This window comes from Numenius arquata, chromosome 20 (genome assembly GCF_964106895.1).
Source record: "Numenius arquata chromosome 20, bNumArq3.hap1.1, whole genome shotgun sequence".
NCBI lineage: Eukaryota > Metazoa > Chordata > Aves > Charadriiformes > Scolopacidae > Numenius > Numenius arquata.
In genome coordinates, this window is record NC_133595.1 from 8,768,771 (window position 1) to 8,788,357 (window position 19,587).

Below are 19,587 nucleotides of genomic sequence, written 5' to 3' on the forward strand. Positions count from 1 at the left end.
TGGGGACCGCCCGGGGGGGGGAAGCTTCAGGGTTGCTTGGAATAAAGCTCTTAAATCAGAATTGCTGCTTATCGAAACAACAATAACAAAAGGCATCACGCGTTTTATTTTGGTCAACGACAACAGACTTTATTTATGCCACAGGATTCCTGAAATAACTTAGATGTGCACAGAGAAACTACCTAGAGATGTCGACGAAACGGTCCCAGACATTCGGTACGATACCGGGGCGCGCCTCCCCTCACGAGCATCGTACATAAAGCTTTGGTGTGCAGTTTTAGGACTTACCGGCGAGTTTTAATACAGCATCACAAAAGACTTGTGGCCTCACGCGTCCCTCGTGCCACCACGTGCCTCCTGCCCCGCTCCGGCACGGGGGGGAGCTCCATTTACGGGACTGAACGGTGAAGAGAGGGCTCGAGGGGCTGAATGGCGAGCGACCGGGAAGGCTCCCGGAGGCTTTTGGGGCGCTTAAGCCACCTAAAGCACAAGGTTTACGGCGCTAAACCGATGAGCAGCGAAGCGGCCGCACCGGCACGGCGGCTCCGGCGGCGACAGGCTGGGGCGGGCGAAGGCGCGGGGCCCAGAGACGACATTTAACGGGAACCTGGAGGTCTGGCGGGCGAAGGCGGCGAGAGCAGGGCGGGATCAGTGCTGGGCAGCCTGCTGCATCTGCGCCTGCCGCTTGGCTTTCGTCTGGAGGTACCTGCCCTTCCCTTCCTCGAAGCGCCGCTTCTCATCCTCCGTCTCCGTCTGGCGGCCACAGAAAGAAAGCCAAGGCACCGGCGTTAGCTCTCCCCCGCGCGCTGCCGGCGTCTGCGGGAGGGAAACGCGCCGCCCCTCACAGGAAACATAGAGGAAAACCTGCACCCCGTGAACTGCGTGTTTTGACAGCTGGTGTGTAATTAGCTGACAAAACACTCAGGGAGCACAGAGCAGGAGGAGACCTGTGCGAGATGAACTACTAATCGAGAAACAGCCCCCAGCCGGCAGAGCCGCCTCTCGTGTCTGCAGAGCCCTGCTGGGATCCGCAGAGCGAGAAACATGCAGGAGGGATGGTGTGGGGATGCAGCGGGGACAGGGAGGGGGGGCAGGGGGGCATCTCCAGCTGCAGAGCCTGTCCTCAACTGTGAGAAAGGAACACACCCCCTACCCATCCTCCACATCGGCAATTTTCAGAAGAAATTTAAATAAAAAACAACCCCAATACCTGATCTGAAAGGTCTGAAAGGCTTGTTCATGCCCTTTTTTTTTTTTTTTTGCTAAATAAATCAAGGGAAGAGGATTTGTTGGACAGAAAAGGTGGCTGGGGTCTGCCTCGGGAGGCGTGGGAGAGGGGCACGCAGCCCGGTGGGGAGAGCTCTTACCAGCAGCTGCGGGACAGGCAGGGGCTTCCCCTCCTTGCTGAGGGAGACGTAGGTGAAGAAGGCGCTGACAGCACGGTACCGACCCCGAGACTCGTCCACAAATGGGTCGGCATCCACAAAGACTTCGATTTCCATGGATTTATTGCTCGTGAAGGTCATGCGCCCCGAGATGGTGATGACGCTGCCTGGGAAGCGGAGAAGGGCTGGGTAAGCAGACGGTCCCTGCATCTGCTCAGAGGAAGGGAGTGAGGGGTCCCGCCTGTTTTATGCTTAAGCCACATCTTAAGCAGAGCTTCTTGGCACAGGACAAGTCTAACAGGGACTAAATTTCTCTGCTAGTGTGTCCCAGGGGAGCCAGGATGACGGCAGTAGAGCAAAGCGCCCACCACCACACCCGGGTACCTTTTTTGATCTTCTCGTGGAAGTTGATGGCATCCACCGAGGCAGTGACAATGTTGGTCTTGCAGTGGCGGGCGGCCACGATCCCAGCGACCTCGTCCATCAGCTTCATGGTGACACCTGGGGGGGAGGCAGAGGGTCCCGTCTCAGGAAAGCAGGTGGGATTTGGGAAAAAGCCACATGTAGCTCGTTAAGGCCTTTGCACAACCAAAGCTACGCCGAGGAGTCAGACCAGAGACTGAATCCGAACTGCAGGGAACCCCTGGTACCAGCACAAAGACTCTGGTCAAGAGCACCATCAGGGTGACATCCTCACAACCTGGGCTTAAGATTTAGGCCAGCTCCGGCTCTCCCCAATTTCTTTGAGCAAACCTCAGCCTTGTGAGGCCAGATCAGTCCCAGAAACCTCCCGCTTGGAAAGAGCTGAGCCACATTGTTTGTTTTTCTTGTTTCAAAGGACGTAATTAAGCAGCATCCAGTGTCGCCCCAGCCCTTGGTGAACGTGTCTCTCCCCAGGCTCAGGCCGCACACATCTGCCCTGCCCTGCCCACCCGGCAGGACACGGGTGCTGCCAGCCAAAAGGAAATTACTCTGGCAGATTGCAGTCATTGTACACTCAGTACTTGTAGTCCAAGATTTGCGATTTAAGAGATGATGAAAAAATTGTAGGATTTACAGTTCAAGTATGTCATTTTTTGGGACCTTTTTTAAGCATAGAAAAAGATTAAGGTTTTGTCTCAGCTGAAGCAACGCTGAACCTTACAGAGGGTAGAAATGGGCCTGTGCGCCTTCAGAGGCAGAGCCCGTCTCCCAAAAACACCAAGATGCCCGAGTCGCTCTGAAACAACCCTTCTGCTCCGGGGAAAAGCCAGCCCAGCCGCTGAGCGGGGCAGCGCTCGCTCACCTCCGTGCACGAAGCCCAGCAGCGTGCAGTCCGACGGCCCCACCAGGTGGATCAGGCTGGACTGGCTGTAGCCAACGGTGTGCGGCTCTGGGCAGAGAAAAAGAGCAAAGCGGTCAGAGCTGCTCGGCCGGCACCCATACGGCACCGTATGCCCCTGCCTTAAACTGAAGGGTGAGAAAAGAAGACGTGGGGCTGGCTTGTGCAAAGCTGAAGAATGTTCAAACCAGCATTTAAAGGGACCTCGAGACGTCCCGAGAGCAGAGGGTATTCACCACCTGATGGGTTGCCACCTCCCTCTAATGCCCACCCACCAATTTTATTCCAGCTCAGCTCATTTCTTCTTTTAAAGCTTTCAAAGAGCCCAAAAGCAACAAGGAGTGAACTGGACAGACATGTGGCTGTAACACTTTCCCTTCTCAGGCCACCAGCCACAGACGAATCTCCCTGAACCTGCCACTTAGCAGCATCTCCAAAGAGCCACCCTTTCCCCTCGGCAAGAAGACCTCGGCCCCCACACCCCCCAGCCCTGGCTCGTGCTGGTGACATCTCACTCGCCACTAAATCCAGGCAACAGAAATCAGAAGTTCTGACTGCCGGTAGAGGAAAACTGCTCTCAGGAGTGGCTGTGTTTTCCATATAACGAGAGACGCCAAAGGCGCTTAGCGCAGGGAAAAGCCAAGTGAGCCCCCAAACCGCTCGTCATGGCCTCCCCGGGGAGGACACCCGCACGGCAGCGCCCGCGGAGCCTTACCTTTTGTCTGCCTATCTGTGAGCAGGGAGAACAGAGGGGAAAAAAGCGTTTGAGCAACTTCCATCCTGCATCAACCCCCCGCAGCGATCCCCTCACACACCTTTCTGCCTCTGCCCCAGGACCACGGCTGGTCCTGAAGGCCACCAGCTGCTCACCATCAGCATCACCACCACATTTCCAGAAGCCAGGGCAACGCTTTTGGTAGAAAGGGATCCCCAGCAATCCCCCAAGGAGAGCGTGACCTCCCAGCTCCTCCCCATAGCTCATCCTCCCCTTCAAACACCAGCCGATGAACTTCTTGCTAAAAATCTGATTTCCAGAGAGGGGCTGCAGCTGAAGAGTGTGCAAAACCCTCGCCCAACACTTGCGTTCACGCTACGCTGAGCAAAACTAACTCCTACTGCCCTGGAGAGCACGAGGGATGCAAGGAGTCGTGGCAGGAACTGTGTCTCAGCAGAGGACATCCCACCCAGCCCAAGGAGGGGATCACAGACGCCCACCCAGCTCTCCCTCCGCTCATGCACCGTGCCTCCAAAATACTATCCCCATCCCCAACGCAGCGTTTCAGAGTGTGTGCTCACAACCCCAGGTGCCCAGGGATGGCTGGAATTGCCCTGGGGACCAGTTCGGCCTCCCAGCACCGCAGAGCCATTTCCTTGGGCCTCATGCCACCCGCGTTACCTGGGTTGATGACAGGGAAAATCACGTCGCCATTTCTCTGCTTAGTTTCCAGCCGATCCAGCTTTTGCTCCTCGTAACGCTTTTTCCCCTCATCCTCCTGCTCCTTTCTCGCATACTGGAAGGAAAGGCCGGTAAGAACGGGGCAGGCAAAGCCTCGGGCACAGCTGGGGGTGCCGATGGGGCCGGGTTATCCCCAGAGAGGTTGAGCTCTGGTTTTGGGGAAGCAAAGCGAGCCATCCTACCTGGATGGGGGGAACCTCAACAACCTTGTTGACGTTCTTCAGGGACAGCGGCACATACCACAGCGTCGCCTTGTTCGTCACCTTCTTCGCCCCTGGAGGAGAGGGGGACAGAGGGTGACCATGCCAGCGCCAGCAGCGCTTTCCCTGCAGCCGGCACGGCCACGGCGCGGGGCTGGGCAGACACCAGCAATGCTGCCGGCACAGAGCAGCTCCCTGCCCTGCCGGCTCCTGCTGGGCTTGGACTTGGAGCGGATGTGACAATGCACTTTTGGGAAGGCATCCAGGCAAGCGGAGCCGGTTGCCACAGCAACGGCAGGAAAAGGGCCTTTTTCAGGCCAAGGCAGCCACGGGCAGCAAATTAGAGAGGAGGAGTTAACAGCAGATTTTTCCATTCTTTGCTAAAAACGATCAATGGGGCTGTAATCCCCAGGGAGGCTGCTTGGCTTCCCCTCCCAGCACCATCCCTCCCTGCCGCCCCCAGCACTTTCAAAAAAGGCAAGATGTCCCCTCTGCCCGATGCTGCCGGCGACAGTGGGTGGAGGGCAGGGTCACCGCCATGAGCTCTCGGCTTGTCACAGTTATTCCCAGAGTTTTGGGACAGCCACCCACCTGTTAAAATGTTTTCGGACATGACGTTGACCTGCACCTCCACAGAGTGCCGGGAGGTGTAGGTGATCTCGGCGCTGACATTGGCCACCTCGCCGATGCACATCGGGGAGAGGAAGTCCGTCCGCTCCACCCGCGCCAGCGCGGCCACGCAGGGCTCCTGGGGACAGTGGGACAGCCAGGGTGGCGGTGGCAGCCACACTGTGCAGGACTGCAGCCGGCGGCTCCCTAGGGCCAGCCCACACCGTGTGTGGCTCCGGCACTTCAACCCACGCCTTATCAGCCGGCGGCCGTGCTTCCTTCCCCACCCGTAACCCATGGCGGGGCCACCTCTGACTCGCCCTTTGCGGGAATTAAAACATAAACAGCAGCACAATAATGTTTTTGCTTGTAAAACACAATTTCAGCAGGATGTTTCCGCTGCTGGGGCCACCGGCAGTTTGCTCGCAGGAGCAAGCGCTTCCCGTGGGGGGGGAAAACCCGGGAGGCCCCCAGGGATGCCCTGCAGTCCCAGGAGACCTCACGCTCCCAGCAGACCCCCAAAGCACAGCGGGAGGGTTGGAAAGTCACTGAGCCAGACCCCGGCAGGCACTCGGCACCTACTCACCCCAGCCTGGGAGTTGCAGTGGCGGGTGCTGATGATGGCTCCCGCCTCCTCGATCATCTTCAGGATGGTCCCCCCGTGGACGTTCCCCGCGATGTTGGCGTCATCCGGGCGCATGATCCTGCCGGGAAGGAACATGAGAGCTCACACCCCCCTGCCATACCCCCAGGCTGGGTCTCGGTGCAGCCGCCCGGAGGCACCGCTGTCGCCCTACCGGACGAGCTGCCGGGACATCTCACCACGCTGATGCCAGCAACGTCACCGGCGCTGCCTGCACGCGGCTTCCTGCGAGCGGCGGTGGAAACCGCCCTGAGCCACCACCGGGAGCGGAAGGCGGCATCGCTCCTCCGCCGGGGTGGACGGTACAGCACCTCGCCACCACCCCGCCGCGGCAAGAGGAGACTGAGCCAGGCACATGCCACCACTCAACCCAGCTTCCCGGGTGGCAAACAATGGAGCGGAGACGGGAAGGCGAGGCACCGTGGCGACGGGGCAACTGCTGGGCACCAGCCCACACAGGAGCCCGCTTCAGCAAGATGGCCATGCCGGGGAGCCGCAGAGGGAGAAGGCAGGAAAACCGGGGTGTGCCCTGCCCTGCCCTGCCCGCACACGCACCAGAGGAAGGGCGCGGCGGTGCTTTCCCGTGCCCAGTGTTGGCAGCGTTGCCGGTGCCGGCAGCATCGCCGGCAGCAGCCCGGTTGCAGGCCGGCCCCGGCGCCCCAGCCCGACCTGCCCCCCCCCGGGTTCCCGGCAGCGGGCGGCGCGGCGGGGCCGTACCTGGAGACCTGGATGGCGGCCGGCCCCGGGCCCGCGGCCCCCGGCTCCGACATGGCGGCACCGGCGCCCCGCCCGCAACGGCGCTGCGGCACCGCCGCGCCTCGCCAGGCCACGCCCCGCCACGCGGGACACGCCCCCCGTCCGGCGCGCCGTCCTATTGGCGGACAGCGCCTCGCCACGCCCCCGCGCCGGCAAGGGGGCGGGGCCGGCGCTCTGCCGGCCGGAGCCGGGGGGGGGGGGCAGCGGGGAGCCCGTGCCCCGGTGACCGGGGGGGCGGAGCTCCGGTGCTCGGGGTCGAAGCCCCGGGGGTCGAGGGGCGGGGCTCCGGTGCAGGCCGCGGGGCTGGTGCCCGGACGGGGATGTCGGAGGCGGACCGTCAGGGATGGACGGGGCGGACCGAGGGGGATGTCGGGGGTGCGGGCCAGACCGGTGGCCCGGGGAGCTTGGAGGCGCACCGGTTCTTGAGGCGCCGCGGGGAGACGGGACAGTGAGGGCGGGCGGGCGGCCCGGGGCACCGGGGCTCTCACCTGGCGCAGCTCGGCGGAGGCAGGATGGGGGCGCGGGGGTCGGGGGGTGTGTGGCGCGGAGCCCGGCGGGGTCATGGTGCTCCGGCGCTCCGGTACCGGTACCGGTACCTCCTCCGCCTTTATGGGCCGGTGGGGCAGGGCAGGGAGGCAGGGCTAGAGGGACCGGTAGACTGGGCAGGGCCGGGCAGTGCAGGAGGGTGGCAGTGCAGAGTGCAGAGCAGGCAATGCAGGCAGGGCAGGGCGGGCAGGGCAGTACAGGCGGTGCAGGCAGGGCAGGCAGTGCAGGCAGGGCGGTGCAGGCAGAGAGGTGCAGGCAGGGCAGGCAGGGCGGTGAAGGCAGGGCAGGCAGTACAGGCAATGCAGGCAGGGCAGGCAGGGCAAGCGGTGCAGGTAGGGCAGGCAGTACAGGCAGTGCAGGCAGGGCGGTGCAGGCAGGGCAGGCAGGGCAGGGCGGTGCTGTCCGCGGTGCTGATCGCGTTCCGCCGCCGCTGTCCGCGGTGCTGCCGAGGGGGGTGTCCCCGCCCGCCCGCCCCGCCCGCCGCCCGGCCCCCAGCCCGCGGTAACGGGCCACGGCTCCCGCCGTCGGTTCCCGCGCTGCCGTCCCCCCCGGCCCGGCCCGGCCCCCCCGTGGCAGAAAGAGGCAGAGCAGCCCGCCCAGCATCCCCCCCGCTTCTGCCCGTGTTGCCGGGATCGGCAGGGACACGTCGGGGCTGCCGGGGGAGCCCGTCACCGCCGCGCCGCACCGGGCACGGGCCGCTCTTGGGGTCCCTCGGGCCAGCCCCGGTCCCGGCCGCAGCCCGGTAAAGGGGCCGGGGGGAGTGGGCAGCCGGCGCTGGGACGGGGCGGGCGGAGGGGCGGCCCCGGAGGAGAAGGAGGAGGAGCCGCCGGGGCCGGGGGGCGGCGAGGCGGGAGCGCCGCGCAGTGCCAAGCGGCGGCCGGGGCCGCCGGGGCCGGGGCCGCCGCCGGGCCGGTGCCGGTGCCGCGATGGCGCTGGAACGGGCGCTGCTGGCGGCGCGGCAGGGAGACGTGGAGGCGTTGCGGGGGCTGCGGGCGGCCGGGCTGCTGCGGCCGGGGCTGCGGGACGCCCTGGGCGCCTCCCCCGCACACCACGCCGCCCGGGCCGGCCGCCTCGCCGCGCTCCGGTACCTGGCGGCAGAGACCGCGCTCCGCGGGGACGCGCGGGCGCGCAACGGGGCCACACCAGCACACGACGCCGCCGCCACCGGCAACTTGGCCTGTCTCCAGTGGCTGCTCACGCAGGGGGGCTGCGGCGTGCAGGTGCGAAAGGGAGCGCGGGGAGTCGGGGAGGGGGGGCAGTGGACCCCACCGTGGGCACGGGCGACCGGGAGCAGCCGCGGGGAGACGGGGGCGCAGGGCATGGGGACCCTCCAGCTCTGCCACCGGCGAGCCGGGATCCCGGCCAGCACGGGCAGGACACAGCCGTGCGGGGCTGGGGAGCCCGGGGGAGGGCCTGGCATCCCGGCGGGGCTCAGCCCCGAGGGGGGCACAGAGCCTCCGGGGCCGTGCCCGGGGCTGCCGGCCCCTCCCGGGGTTACACAACGGCGGGACCGGGCGGTAAGCGGCTTGCCCCGGGGCTGGCCGAGAGCTAACGACATGTGATGGGCCGGAGGAAGAGGAGGCGGCGGAGGGGCCGGGCGTGGGGATTAAGCGGGAAGGACGGGGTCAGCAGGCTGTGGTGCCCTCCTGGCCGGGGGCCAGCTCTGCCCGCAGCCCGCCGAGTGTGGAGGGTGGCTGGGCCAGTGGCACAGCGGGGCTCCACGATGAGCCCCTGTCAGCAGGGGCTGCCCGCCGCCAGCAGAACAAGGGGGGCTTTGTGCAGCGCTCACTGTGTGCGGATGCAGGCCCTGACAGAGGGCAGACACGCTTGTCCCACAGCCCTGCCGGTGGCCCATCCCCTCCCCCTGGCCCCGCTTCGTGCAGACAGGACCCCTGCCATGGCCATCCCACCCTCCCCAGGACCACCCGCAATCCCACGCACACTCCCCGGTGCCGATCGCCGCCCCGCTTCCTCCTGCAGGACACAGACAACTCCGGTGCCACCATCCTACACCTGGCAGCCCGCTTCGGTCACCATGAGGTGATTGACTGGCTCCTTCGCTTCGGGGGCAGCGACCCCACAGTGGCCACTGACACGGGAGCGCTGCCCGTCCACTACGCTGCGGCCAAAGGGGATTTTCCTTCCCTGCGACTCCTCTTGGGACACTGCCCAAGGTAATGGGCTCCATGCTGGGGCCCACCAGCAGGAGAGGGGCCGGCATGGGAGCAGGGTGCCCGCTGCCACCCCATCTCTCCCTCCAGCTGCTGGGCAAGGTGCCCGCAACCACCTTCGTCCTCCGGCTCCAAGGGCAACGCGGCTGTGTTATCAGGCTGGGCAGCCAGCTGCACCTTCTTTATGGCCCAGAGAGAAAGGGCGAGGAGGAGAGCGGCGAGCACTGGCAGAAATATTGCCGCCGGCCGCCGAGTTGGTTCCTGGGGCTGCTGGTGCGGGGCGATAACACAGCCGCCTTTGTCTGCTGCCGTTATGTAAATGGATTAGGCTGCCCGCCGAGGAGAGGCCACTACCCTGCCAGAGGCCACCATCCTGCCCAGGATCATGGGCATCACTGGAGGCGGCAGCCCCACTGGGCCGGCACCACCATGGCAGCCTCCCCATTTCGCCTCCCAAGCGGTACTGGGTCTGGGCTGGTGCCCGGAGTAAGCGGCACGGCAGCCCACCAGGCACACGGAGCCAGGTTTTGCCCCGGGGCTGCAGCGGGCGATCAGGCGGCCCCTAATCTGATTTCCTGCAGTGGGCAGAGGCTGCTGGAAATAACCCATGGCTCCTGCCAAGGGGGAGCCTGGGGGATGCACTGTCTGCCCACACTTGGGCTGTGGAAGTGAGGGGGGGTGCGCAGCTCCCTCACATTCAGGGGGTCCCGAGGCAGCAGGAGCTGAACAGGGCTCAGCACCCCTCTGTTGCTGGGCGCCAGACCCCCCCATCCTTCCCACCAGGCAGGGCCACAGAGCCCATTGCAGGGGCCCTGTACCCCCGTGGCCCTCACCGGCCACAGCCTCCCCAGCCCCAGCGCTTTATCCCGTTGCCCCAGACGTGCTGGCTCGGCCCCGGGAACCTGTGGAGATTAAACCCTGTGTCCACAGCCCGGTCCGGTGCCTGCGGTGTCAGCCCCAGTGTGGTGTGGTGCTGGTGGCAGCCCTCCCACGCTGGCTTTCACGCTTCTTGCTGGGGTTGCTCCGCTGCCGTCACCGCCTTCCCCCTGAATTATTTACGGCTGGCCCCGCTCCCAGCCCCGCGCCCGCCCGGAGGCTCCATTACAGCCACGAAATCCAATCCCTGGGTGCTGCTGTGGGATGTTGGTGCTCATGGCCCACCCTTGCACCGGCCAGTGGGGTCCCTGGCAGCCAGCAGCCCTGCGTGGGGTCACAGCCATCTGGCAAAGCAGTTTACTGGTGTTTGCCCAAGTGGCTTAAACCCTTCCCGATTAGTGGGAAATGGCAATCAGGGGCTGAATGTGTGTCTGTGGCCCTGACGACCCCCACGCCCCAGCCCACCCCGCCGCCGCCTTGGCCCCTGCTCCAGGAGTGCCCATCGGCACGGCGTGGTGGGAAGGCAGCGCTGGCTGCGGCACGTCTCACGGTTACAGGGATCAATTATTAAGGGCCCGCGATCGTTGTGATAACAGAGCAGAGTATTTATTGCTCTTCCTTTTTTAAATATTCAGCAGGGTTTTTTATGGAGCACTTAATAAAACAGCTTCCTGTGCAGTGGGGCTGCGGGATGCAGGATGCTGAATGCGGGGCTGTGGGATGCAAGGATATGGGATTTGGGATGGGGGCTGTGCAGCTCAGGATGCAGAATGCAGGATGTGGGGATGCCAAGGCCCACCGGGGCAGCGGGTGGATGCCCCTGCCTGGCCATAGGGGTGGCGGGGGGCAGCGGGGCTGGGCAGCGCCATGGTACAGGTCAGCCTTTCCCTGCCGGCTCCCCCGTGGCCGGCGCAGCCTAAGCCGCTTATTTAAAAATACTGCTAAATTGCAATGTCCAAAAACAGCCGGAGGAAGGAGCTTAGCCTAAGCAGGCTGATTAACTTAGTGACCTCCCACCGCAGCAGCCACTGCTGTGCGGGGACCCAGCGGGGAGCCGAGGGGTGGGAGCTCCCAGCCCACGCTGCCCAGCCCTGGCGCTGCCCTGCCTGCTCCCAGCCAACATGTCCCCCCTACCCTGTGTGTCCCCTGTGCCCCCACGTGCCCCTGCAACCCATGTATCCCCGTGCGCATCCATCCTGGCACGCTGACGGCAGTGGTGGCTGCGGGTGACGGGCACTGTGCCCCATTTGCAGCACGCTGAGTGCCCAGACCAAGACAGGGGCCACCCCACTGTACCTCGCCTGCCAAGAGGGCCACCTGGAGATCATCCAGTACCTGGTGCAGGACTGCGGGGCTGACCCCCACGCGCGTGCCCACGACGGCATGACCCCGCTGCACGCCGCCGCCCAGATGGGCCACAACACCGTCATCGTCTGGCTGGTAAGTGCTGGCGTGGGGGCTTGGCATGGTGGCACGGCATGGGGCTGGCAGTGCCGGCACTCAGCCCGTCCCCCCGCACAGATGAGCTTCACGACGGTGAGCCTGTCAGAGCGGGATGCCGAGGGGGCCACCGCCATGCACTTTGCCGCCAGCCGCGGCCACGCCAAGGTGCTAAGCTGGCTGCTGCTGCATGGTGGGGAGATCACCACCGACAGCTGGGGTGGCACGCCGCTGCACGATGCCGCTGAGAACGGCGAGCTGGAGGTGGGTACCGGTGGCTGGTGGGGTGCCAGGGCATGGAGGGGGCCACCCTCCAGCCCTGCCACGCTTACCCCCCCTCTCCCCAGTGCTGCCAGATCCTGGTGGTGAACGGCGCCGACCTCAGCATTCGTGACCAGGATGGCTACACAGCGGCTGACCTGGCCGACTACAATGGCCACAGCCACTGCGCCCAGTACCTGCGCACTGTGGAGAACATGGTACGGCGGCGGCCCGGGGAGCACGTGGGGAGCACGCGTGTCCCCGCTGCCTGACCACGCACTGTGCCAGCAGAGTGTGGAGCACCGCGTGCTGTCGCGAGACCCCTCGGCGGATGGGGAGTGCCGGCAGCCCGACTCGGGCATGTCATCGCCCAACACCACAGCGTCAGTGCCCCAGGCACACTTCGAGGTGGGCTCCCCTGCCAGCACCCTCTCCAACTACGACTCCTGCCACTCCAGCCAGTCCAGCACCGGGGAGAAGAGGGGCGGCCCCCCAGGGGCCCCCGCCGCTCGTGAGTGCGGGGCTGGGGGGCGTGGGGCGGGGGGCATGGGGCTCGCCCCCCCTGACCCCCTGCCCTGTGCAGGGGTGCCGGAGCCGGCGCTGGCAGACATGCAGGCCTACATGGACATGCTGAACCCTGAGATGCGGCCACGGGGCCGGGGGCCGGCAGGCGAGGGCCCCCCACCACCACCGCCCCCCACCTTTCCCCCACCGCCACCCCCACCCCCCGCCACCCGGCCACCCCCGCCACCCCCCGGCTACCCCGCACCCGCGCCCCCCACCGCCCCCCACACCGCCGACATCTACGTGCGGGCCAAGAACAACCTGCGGCACGTGGAGACCCAGGCTCTGCACCAAGAGGTATGGCCCCGAGCACCCTGCGCCCCAGGCACTCTGCTCCTGGCCACGCAGCTCAGGGACCTGCCACCCAGGGGGGACAAGCCACCGGGCACCGATCCCCCATGGGGAGCTGGTAGCCCTCAACAGCACCAGGAGGGCACAGCTCTGGCGTGAGGCCACCCGTGATGCTGGCACACACTGGATGGGACAGGGTGCAACCGGCCGGTGGTGAGGGCACAGCAAGCCAAGGCCAGTGATGCTCTGGTGCCTCAATGGCACTGGGTGGCCCTGCTGGCTGAGGCACCGGCTGGCACCGAGCAGGCCAGCGTGTGGCCAGCCATGGCAGCCGCACCCACGTCAGCCCAGCGACGACGCCACCGGCGCTGCGCCGAGCGGGGCGTGGGCGGCTGCGCGGGCTGTAACCCGAGCGGGCGGCTCCGGTGTCGCCGGCGCCGCGGGTGTCGGGTGGCACAGCCGGTGCTGCCAGGAGCTGAGAGGGCTCAGCCAGGCGTGCACAGGTAAGAGGGGTGCAGCCCCCCGGGGTGGGCCAGCAGGGCACAGGGACGTGGTGGGCTCAGGGTCACCCCGACCCCCTACCATGGCTCTCACCAGCCCACCAGAGACAGGAGCCTGGGGCGTGGCCATGGCCGGGGCGCTGGCAGAGCCCAGCACCGCAGGGGACAAGGGGCACATGGGATGAGGGTCTGGGGGAGCAGTGTGAGCCAGGCCCGTGTAGGGCTGGGGACTCCGTGATGTTTGTTGTGCATGGCTAGTTAGCGCTTACTGGGGTAACGAGCAGCCCTGCCCCGGGGCTACAGATTCGGGCTGCCCTGGGGAGGTGCAGGTATGTGCCAGCCTGGTGCCAGAGCAGTGCCAGAGCGATGCGGGCTCCTCATGCCGTGGGGCTGAGCGGGACAGACCCTTGCGCTGGCCCAGGGCTGGGGCTGCCGGGGCAGGAGCCGGGCTTGGCACAGCGCCCACAGCAGCCGGAGCAGGAAGCAACGAGCTGGCACTTGTTGACTTAGCTGGGGCTGGCGGCGAGCGCCCGGGCTCACCGTGCAAATGCCACGGGCGGAGGTGGCGCACAGAGAAATGCAAATAGCAGGGCCCCCAGCACAGGGAGCAGGGCTGTGCTGCTGCGGCACCCCAAACCCGGGGAGCGGGCATGGCCCCCTGCAGCGCCAGCACTCGGCAGCACGACCGCAAAGCCGCTGTGGTATGTGCCGGGGTGAGCTGAGGCTGCCCTGCCTGAGAGCCCCGTTCAGAGGGAGGGTTGGAACCGGGCCCCAGCCCCGCAGAGGATAAGCTCCTGGTAATCTGTGGGGCCGGGGCTCGGCACTCCTGTTCCCAGGGGGTTATCCCAGGGAAGGCTCGGCCGGGCTCCTGGGCACAGGCTATGGAGTGACAGTGCCAGGCGCCAGGGGCACATGCTGCCACCCTGGCACGCAGCTCCTGGTGCAGCCTTGTGCTGAGCAGACCCCTGGGGCGTGCGTCTGCCGTCCCCTCAGCCTGGCAGCTGCCCCACGACCACCACTGGCCCTGCCCCACGGCCACTGCGGTCACAGCCAGGCAGGGCTGCGCTGAGCCGCGCTCCCCGTTGCAGCTGGCATCGCGGGAGAGCAGCCCCGAGGGCCTGCGCCGGGCCGACTCCACACGGCGGTCAAGGAACTTCGGCAAGCAGCCGAGCACCGGCGACTACTACAAGCACCTGGGGCACGGCGCGGCCGAGCAGCCCGGCCCCCGGCGAATGGCACACAGCGAGGAGGTGAGCCCCCAGCCCCACGCTGCCAGCCTGCACATGGCACCGGCACCTGGCGACACCTGCCCATGCTCTCTTGCAGGCATCACCCATCTCGGCCGATACCATGCGCAATGGGGAGAGCAAGCCTGGCGCCGAGCTGCCACCACCTCCACCACCCCCGCCACTGCCCGATGCTGCCTGCCCACCGCCCCCGCCGCCACCCCCACCAGCTGAGACCCCCGCCGGCCCCCGCCGCTCCTCCTCCTCCACGGGAAGTAAGTGGAGGGGCGCTGGGTGGGCACAGGGAGTGATCCTGGGCACTGTCCCGATGGCTGCACCACAGCACCCGCCGCCTCGGCGCGTCTCCTCCCGTGGCACTCTAGCTGCATGGTTCCTGACAGCCTTTCTGTCCTTCTCTCCTTCGGTGTCGGCGCGGGGGCCCCCACGCCCGCCCGCCCCCGCCTGCTCTCACTGCTGGCCGCTTCTCTTCTCTCTTGTCTCGCGGTGTCCAAATCCTTCCTCTGCCGCGTGCCCTGCGCCGCCTCTCTGCTTCTTCCCCTAGGAGGAAAGGCGCTCAGGCAGATGAAGAGTAAGTACCGCAGCCCTGCACTCCTCCCACCTCGGGGGGTGCCCTGCTGCAGGGCTCGGCTACTGGGGCCTGACCTGGGCCATTGAGGGCCACCAGGGCCAGCAGATGCCCGCAGCCATGCTTCCCACCGAGCCCTCGGGGCCACGTTGCCACACCAGCGTGCCATGCGGGCAGCCAAGCGCTGGCACAGGGCTGCCGAGGCCACTGGGCAGGGACCAGGGCCCCACGCCCCCCACAGCCCTGCCGCTGGCCCAGTGCACAGAGGGGCCTTTGTTTGCGCTCAGCCGGCCGGCGTGACCCCGCCACGTGAGCGCACCGGCCGCTCCCCCGCCGCTGATTGCAGCCGGCGGGCTTGGCTGCCGCTCGGCCCCCGCTTTATTAGTGCCGGCTCCCAGGGCCGGGGGGGCTCAGCCGGCACTGGATGGCAGCAGGCGCGCCCCGCTGGGCCCTCAGCACCCGCAGCCGTCTGGCCCCGAACAGGGCGAGCTGCGGGCAGCAGGGAGGGGGCTCTGCCTTGGCACGGCACCATGGGCCATTAGGGACCTGCACATGGCTGGCACAGACGGTGGGTGCTCATGGGGTGCGTGGTGTGGGCATCCCCGGGGGCTCTGCTGTGCCCTGGTGTTGGTGCCATGCAGCCCCTGGGGCTCAGGGCTGGCAGTGGGGCTGACTCGGGCTGTCCATGCGTCGCTTCCGGGGGCTGCGGGGCAGCATAGTGGGTCTAGGGCTCCCGTTGAGATGGCAGGGGGCTGTCCTGCTGTGCCGGGGCTGCTGCCAGCCACAGACCCATCCCTGCTGTCACAGCATGGTGCTACGGGGTGGGTGGCACTCAGGACTGGGGGGCTGCTCCAGCACAGTCCAGTAAGCTGGGTGTTGGGTTGCTGGTCCCATGGACCTGGGGAGCTGGGTGCCAGCCTGCTGAGTGCTGGGGTGTTGCTCCTGTGGGGTCCCATGGACCCAGAGAGCTGGGTGACAAGGTGCGGGTCTGGCAGGGTCCCATGGACCCAGGGGACAGGGTGCCAGAGTGCTGGTCCCATGGACCTGGGGAGCTGGGCGCCAGGATGCTGTCCCAACCAGAGTCCCAGGGGCTGCCGCTGGCAGGGCTCTCACTGCCCACCCTGCCTCCCCTCAGGCACCAAGTCCTTCAACATGATGTCCCCCACCGGCGACAACTCGGAGCTGCTGGCTGAGATCAAGGCCGGGAAGAGCCTCAAGCCGACGCCGCAGAGCAAAGGTTTCACCACCATCTTCTCCGGCAGCGGCCAGGCAGGGGCCAACGTAGGTGACGGCGAGGGGACGGGGGGGGGCCGTGGCACGGCACGGTGGTGGCCCACCCGCCCTCCCTCGCTCCCTCCTTCCTCCGCAGGCAGAGTCACCGGCCTCCTCCCCGTCACCCACCAGGACGCCCACCCCGCCGGCCACCCCCGAGGCCGCCGGGCCGCCGCGCTGCCTGGGCGGGGGCTCGCCGGAGCCGGTGCTGAACGGGAGCTCGCCGGTGCCGGCGGCGGGCGCCGGGGCGGCGGTGGAGGCGGAGGCGCTGGTGCCGAGCCACGACGAGCAGGGCCGTCCCATCCCCGAGTGGAAGCGGCAGGTGATGGTGCGCAAGCTGCAGCTCCGCATGCAGGAGGAAGAGGAGCAGCGTCGCAAGGTAAGGGGGGCCGGGGGGGCTGCGGCGGCGAGCGCGGCGCGGGCACGGGCTTGCGGCTCCAGACCCGACGAGACGGCGTGTGCGGCATCGCCCCCGGCTCCCGGCCGCGCCGGGGGACCATCCCCGCCGTGTGCGGGGCCGTCGCGGCCTCGAGCCCCCCTCAAGAGCCCCTCTCTCCCGCCGCAGCCCGGGAGCCGCTCGCCGCCCCCGTGCCGGCGCGGGGGCAGGCCGGGACCCGCCGGGCAGCCGATGCGGGAGGAGGACGTGCGGCACCTGGAGAGGCGGCTGGGGAGCCTGCGGGTGATGCCGGAGGCGCGGCCGGTACCGCCGCCGCCGGGGCGGCCGGAGGAGGAGCTGCCGCCGCTCCCGCCGCTGCCCGCCGCCCCGGCGCCCCTCCGGCGCTTCGCCCCCCCCCCGCCAGAACTCGCCCCCCCGCGGCAGCCAGCCCCCCGCGCTGCCGCCGGCCACCCTGGGGGGCCGGGAGGTCCCCGGGGCGGGGGGGGCGGCGGGCGGCCCCGGCGCCCCGCACGACGCCCGGCGGGAGATCCTGGGCTGCGGCGTCTCCGTCCGCAGCCTCAAGGCCAACTACGAGGGGCCGGGGGGGGCCGCCGCGCCCCTCCCCAGAGTCACCAAGCGCAAGCGGGCGCAGCCCCCCGGCAGCGCCCGCCGGCCCGTCCTGGAGGAGGAGTACGGGGACGGGGCGCCGCGGCGGAGCCGGTCGGGGCCGGGCGGCCCGCGGGAGCGCGCCGAGGCGCGCAAGGAGCGCGCAGTCCTCCTCTTCCTGGAGCACTGGAAGAAGCGGGCGCTGGCGGCGACGGGCGGGGAGGAGCGGCCGCGGCGGGCGGGGAGGCGGCGGCCGGCGGCGGGGAGGCTCCTGGCCCGCTGGAGGAGCGTGGCCCGCCGGGTACCGGGGCGGCAGATCCGGCGGCTGAGCCGCGCCACGGGGCTCTACTGGCCCCAGCACTTCTTGCCCCACGTCGGCGGCTCGCCCCTGCCCCACGACAGCCTCCCGCTCGACCTCTTCATGCTGGGCTACTTCCAGCTGCTGGAGATGCCGCTCAGCCCCGAGGAGCGGCGGTTCCGCCACCTCCTCTGCTACGAGATGTTCGACCGCCTGGGCAGCCACAGCTGGCGCCGCGTCCGCCGCTTCCACCGCGCCGCGCTGGAGCGGGTGGAGGCCGGCCACCGCTGCTGGCTCGACGGCTTCGAGGACCTCGTGCAGGAGTTTTTCGGGGAGGGCCCCGCCGCGGTGGCGGAGAGCCCGTCGGAGCCCCCCGCCGCGACCCCGGGAGGGGAGGGGGAAGCGGTGCCGGTGCCGGAGCTGGGCGAGTTCAGCGAGGAGGACGTCTGCCGCTTCATCGACCGCAGCTTCTCCTTCTGGAAGGAGAAGGAGGCGGAGATGTCCGACACCTGAGCCCGGCGGGACGCTGCGGGCGGTGCCGGCGGGGTGGCGCGGGGCCGGCCGGGACCGGGCGCCGGGGGCAGCCGGGGGCAGCGGGACCCGGTGCCCGGGTGCGCACGGTCGCCCCGGCGGCTCTGGCGGTGCCGAGGCCCGGCTGGGCTCGGCGGAGGGCTCGGTGTTGGGTCGGGCGGCCCCGGGCCGAAGTTGCGGCGTGCCGCTTGCCGTGGCTGTGTGTTGTGCGGGGGGCGCAGCGCCGGGGCTGCGCTCCCTTCTGGCGTGGCGTTTGCGGTGCCGGGGCGGCGTGGGCCCCCGCGTGTCGGTGCAATAAAGCTGTGGTGTGCTGCGAAGGGCTGGCCGCGCCGCGCACTCCTTCCTCCTCCCCGCGACGGCGGAAGGCGGGCGGCGAGGGGCGAGCCCCGGTACCGGCGAGCCCTGTGCCGGGAGCGCGGCCCCGCCGGCGGAACCGGTGCCGGTAACGCGGCTGTCTGTTGCAGGAGAAGGAGGAGGAGGCGCGCCTGGCCAGCATGCCGGCCTGGAGGAGGGACATCCTGCGCAAGAAGCTGGAGGAGGAGAGGTGAGCCGGGGCCGGGGGTCGCCGCACGGGCTTCACTATCCCCGCGCCCGCGGCTCCGCTAACCCCGCTCTTCCCTTTGCCTTCGCAGGGAGCAGAAACGGTGAGTGCTGCCAGCCCCTTCCCCGGGCGGGCGGGCGGGCACGGCGGCTCCGGCGGCTCCGGTGACCGCGGCGCCCCGTGCCCTCCGCTGCCGAGCAGGAAAGAGCAGGAGAAGCTGAAGCGGGAGGAGGAGGAGAAGGAGAAGGAGCAGTCGGAAAAGCTAAGGACTCTCGGGTACGATGAGACAAAGCTGGCGCCCTGGCAGCGGCAGATCATCCTCAAGAAGGGGGACATAGCCAAGCACTAGCCACGCCACGCCGCGCCACGGCTCTTCGCGGCGGGAGGAGGCCGGCGGGTCCCACCGCGGACCGGGACGCGCCTCGGTACCCTCCTCCCGCCGCGGACGGCCGCGTAGCCCGACCCGGAGGAGCCCCCGGGCACCCGTAGCCCCCGTCCCGCTGCCGCCCGCCCGCCGCCCCCCCGTGCTGCCCTTCGCAAAGCGAGCTGTCGCGGTCTGGGGCACCCGGCTCCGCGGCCGGGCCCGCCGCGCCGACCGGCTCCCCGCGCTCCCCGCTGGCACCGCTCGCCATCCCGGCCGGCGCGCTCGCCTCCACTCCTGCCCCTCCCGCCGCCGGAGCCGCTCGATGCCGGCTGCCGGCTCGCCTCCGCCCCGGACCGCCTGCCTTTCCAGCGATTAAAACGATAAACCCCGCCAGCAGTGCCCCGCGCCTTCCTGGGGCTCCCCATGCCACCCCCCTGCCTCACCGCCGCCTCCCCAGCGCCCACCGACACCATCACTCGCATCATCTGCATCATCCCCATCACCGCCACCACCCACATCGCCACCATCACCAGCATCACCAGCATCACCAGCATCACCCACATCGCCACCGTCACCTGTGGTGGCCACATCGCCGGTGGTGGCCCCGACGCCAGCGGTGCCCCGGTCTCCGTTCGGGCTGGCGCAGTCCCGGGAAGAAGGGCCGGGGCCCGGCGGACGGAGAACACGCCACTTTATTGGGGCGGGGGCAGGCCCGCCCGGCGGCGGGGGGGCCTCGAGAACTATCCCATGGGTTCGCTGCGGGCTCGG

At 68.3% G+C, this 19,587-nt stretch overlaps 2 protein-coding genes across 3 annotated transcripts; one reads left to right on the plus strand and one right to left on the minus strand.

The window, feature by feature from the left end:
• Positions 1-111: 111 nt before the first annotated feature.
• ACOT7 (acyl-CoA thioesterase 7) lies at positions 112-6,428 on the minus strand. The gene is made up of 9 exons (XM_074161560.1): positions 6,332-6,428; positions 5,558-5,675; positions 4,954-5,110; positions 4,345-4,436; positions 4,103-4,217; positions 2,671-2,757; positions 1,770-1,886; positions 1,368-1,552; positions 112-753 (listed from the first exon to the last, which is right to left on the minus strand). The coding sequence occupies exons 1-9, from the start codon at positions 6,382-6,384 to the stop codon at positions 649-651; spliced, it is 1,029 nt and encodes a 342-aa protein (XP_074017661.1). The 5' UTR covers positions 6,385-6,428; the 3' UTR covers positions 112-648.
• A 1,414-nt stretch (positions 6,429-7,842) lies between these two features.
• On the plus strand, positions 7,843-18,804 carry ESPN (espin). Of its 2 annotated transcripts, XM_074161611.1 has the most exons (15): positions 7,843-8,136; positions 8,897-9,090; positions 11,217-11,403; positions 11,485-11,667; positions 11,751-11,882; positions 11,956-12,208; positions 12,272-12,525; positions 14,108-14,269; positions 14,346-14,520; positions 14,808-14,834; positions 15,967-16,112; positions 16,201-16,482; positions 18,379-18,458; positions 18,547-18,558; positions 18,657-18,804. In XM_074161611.1, exons 1-15 carry the CDS (start codon positions 7,843-7,845, stop codon positions 18,802-18,804), a joined length of 2,529 nt encoding a protein of 842 aa, XP_074017712.1. The 2 variants fall into 2 exon arrangements, with proteins under 2 accessions (XP_074017712.1, XP_074017713.1); XM_074161612.1 differs by lacking the exon at positions 14,808-14,834.
• The last annotated feature ends 783 nt before the right edge of the window (positions 18,805-19,587 follow it).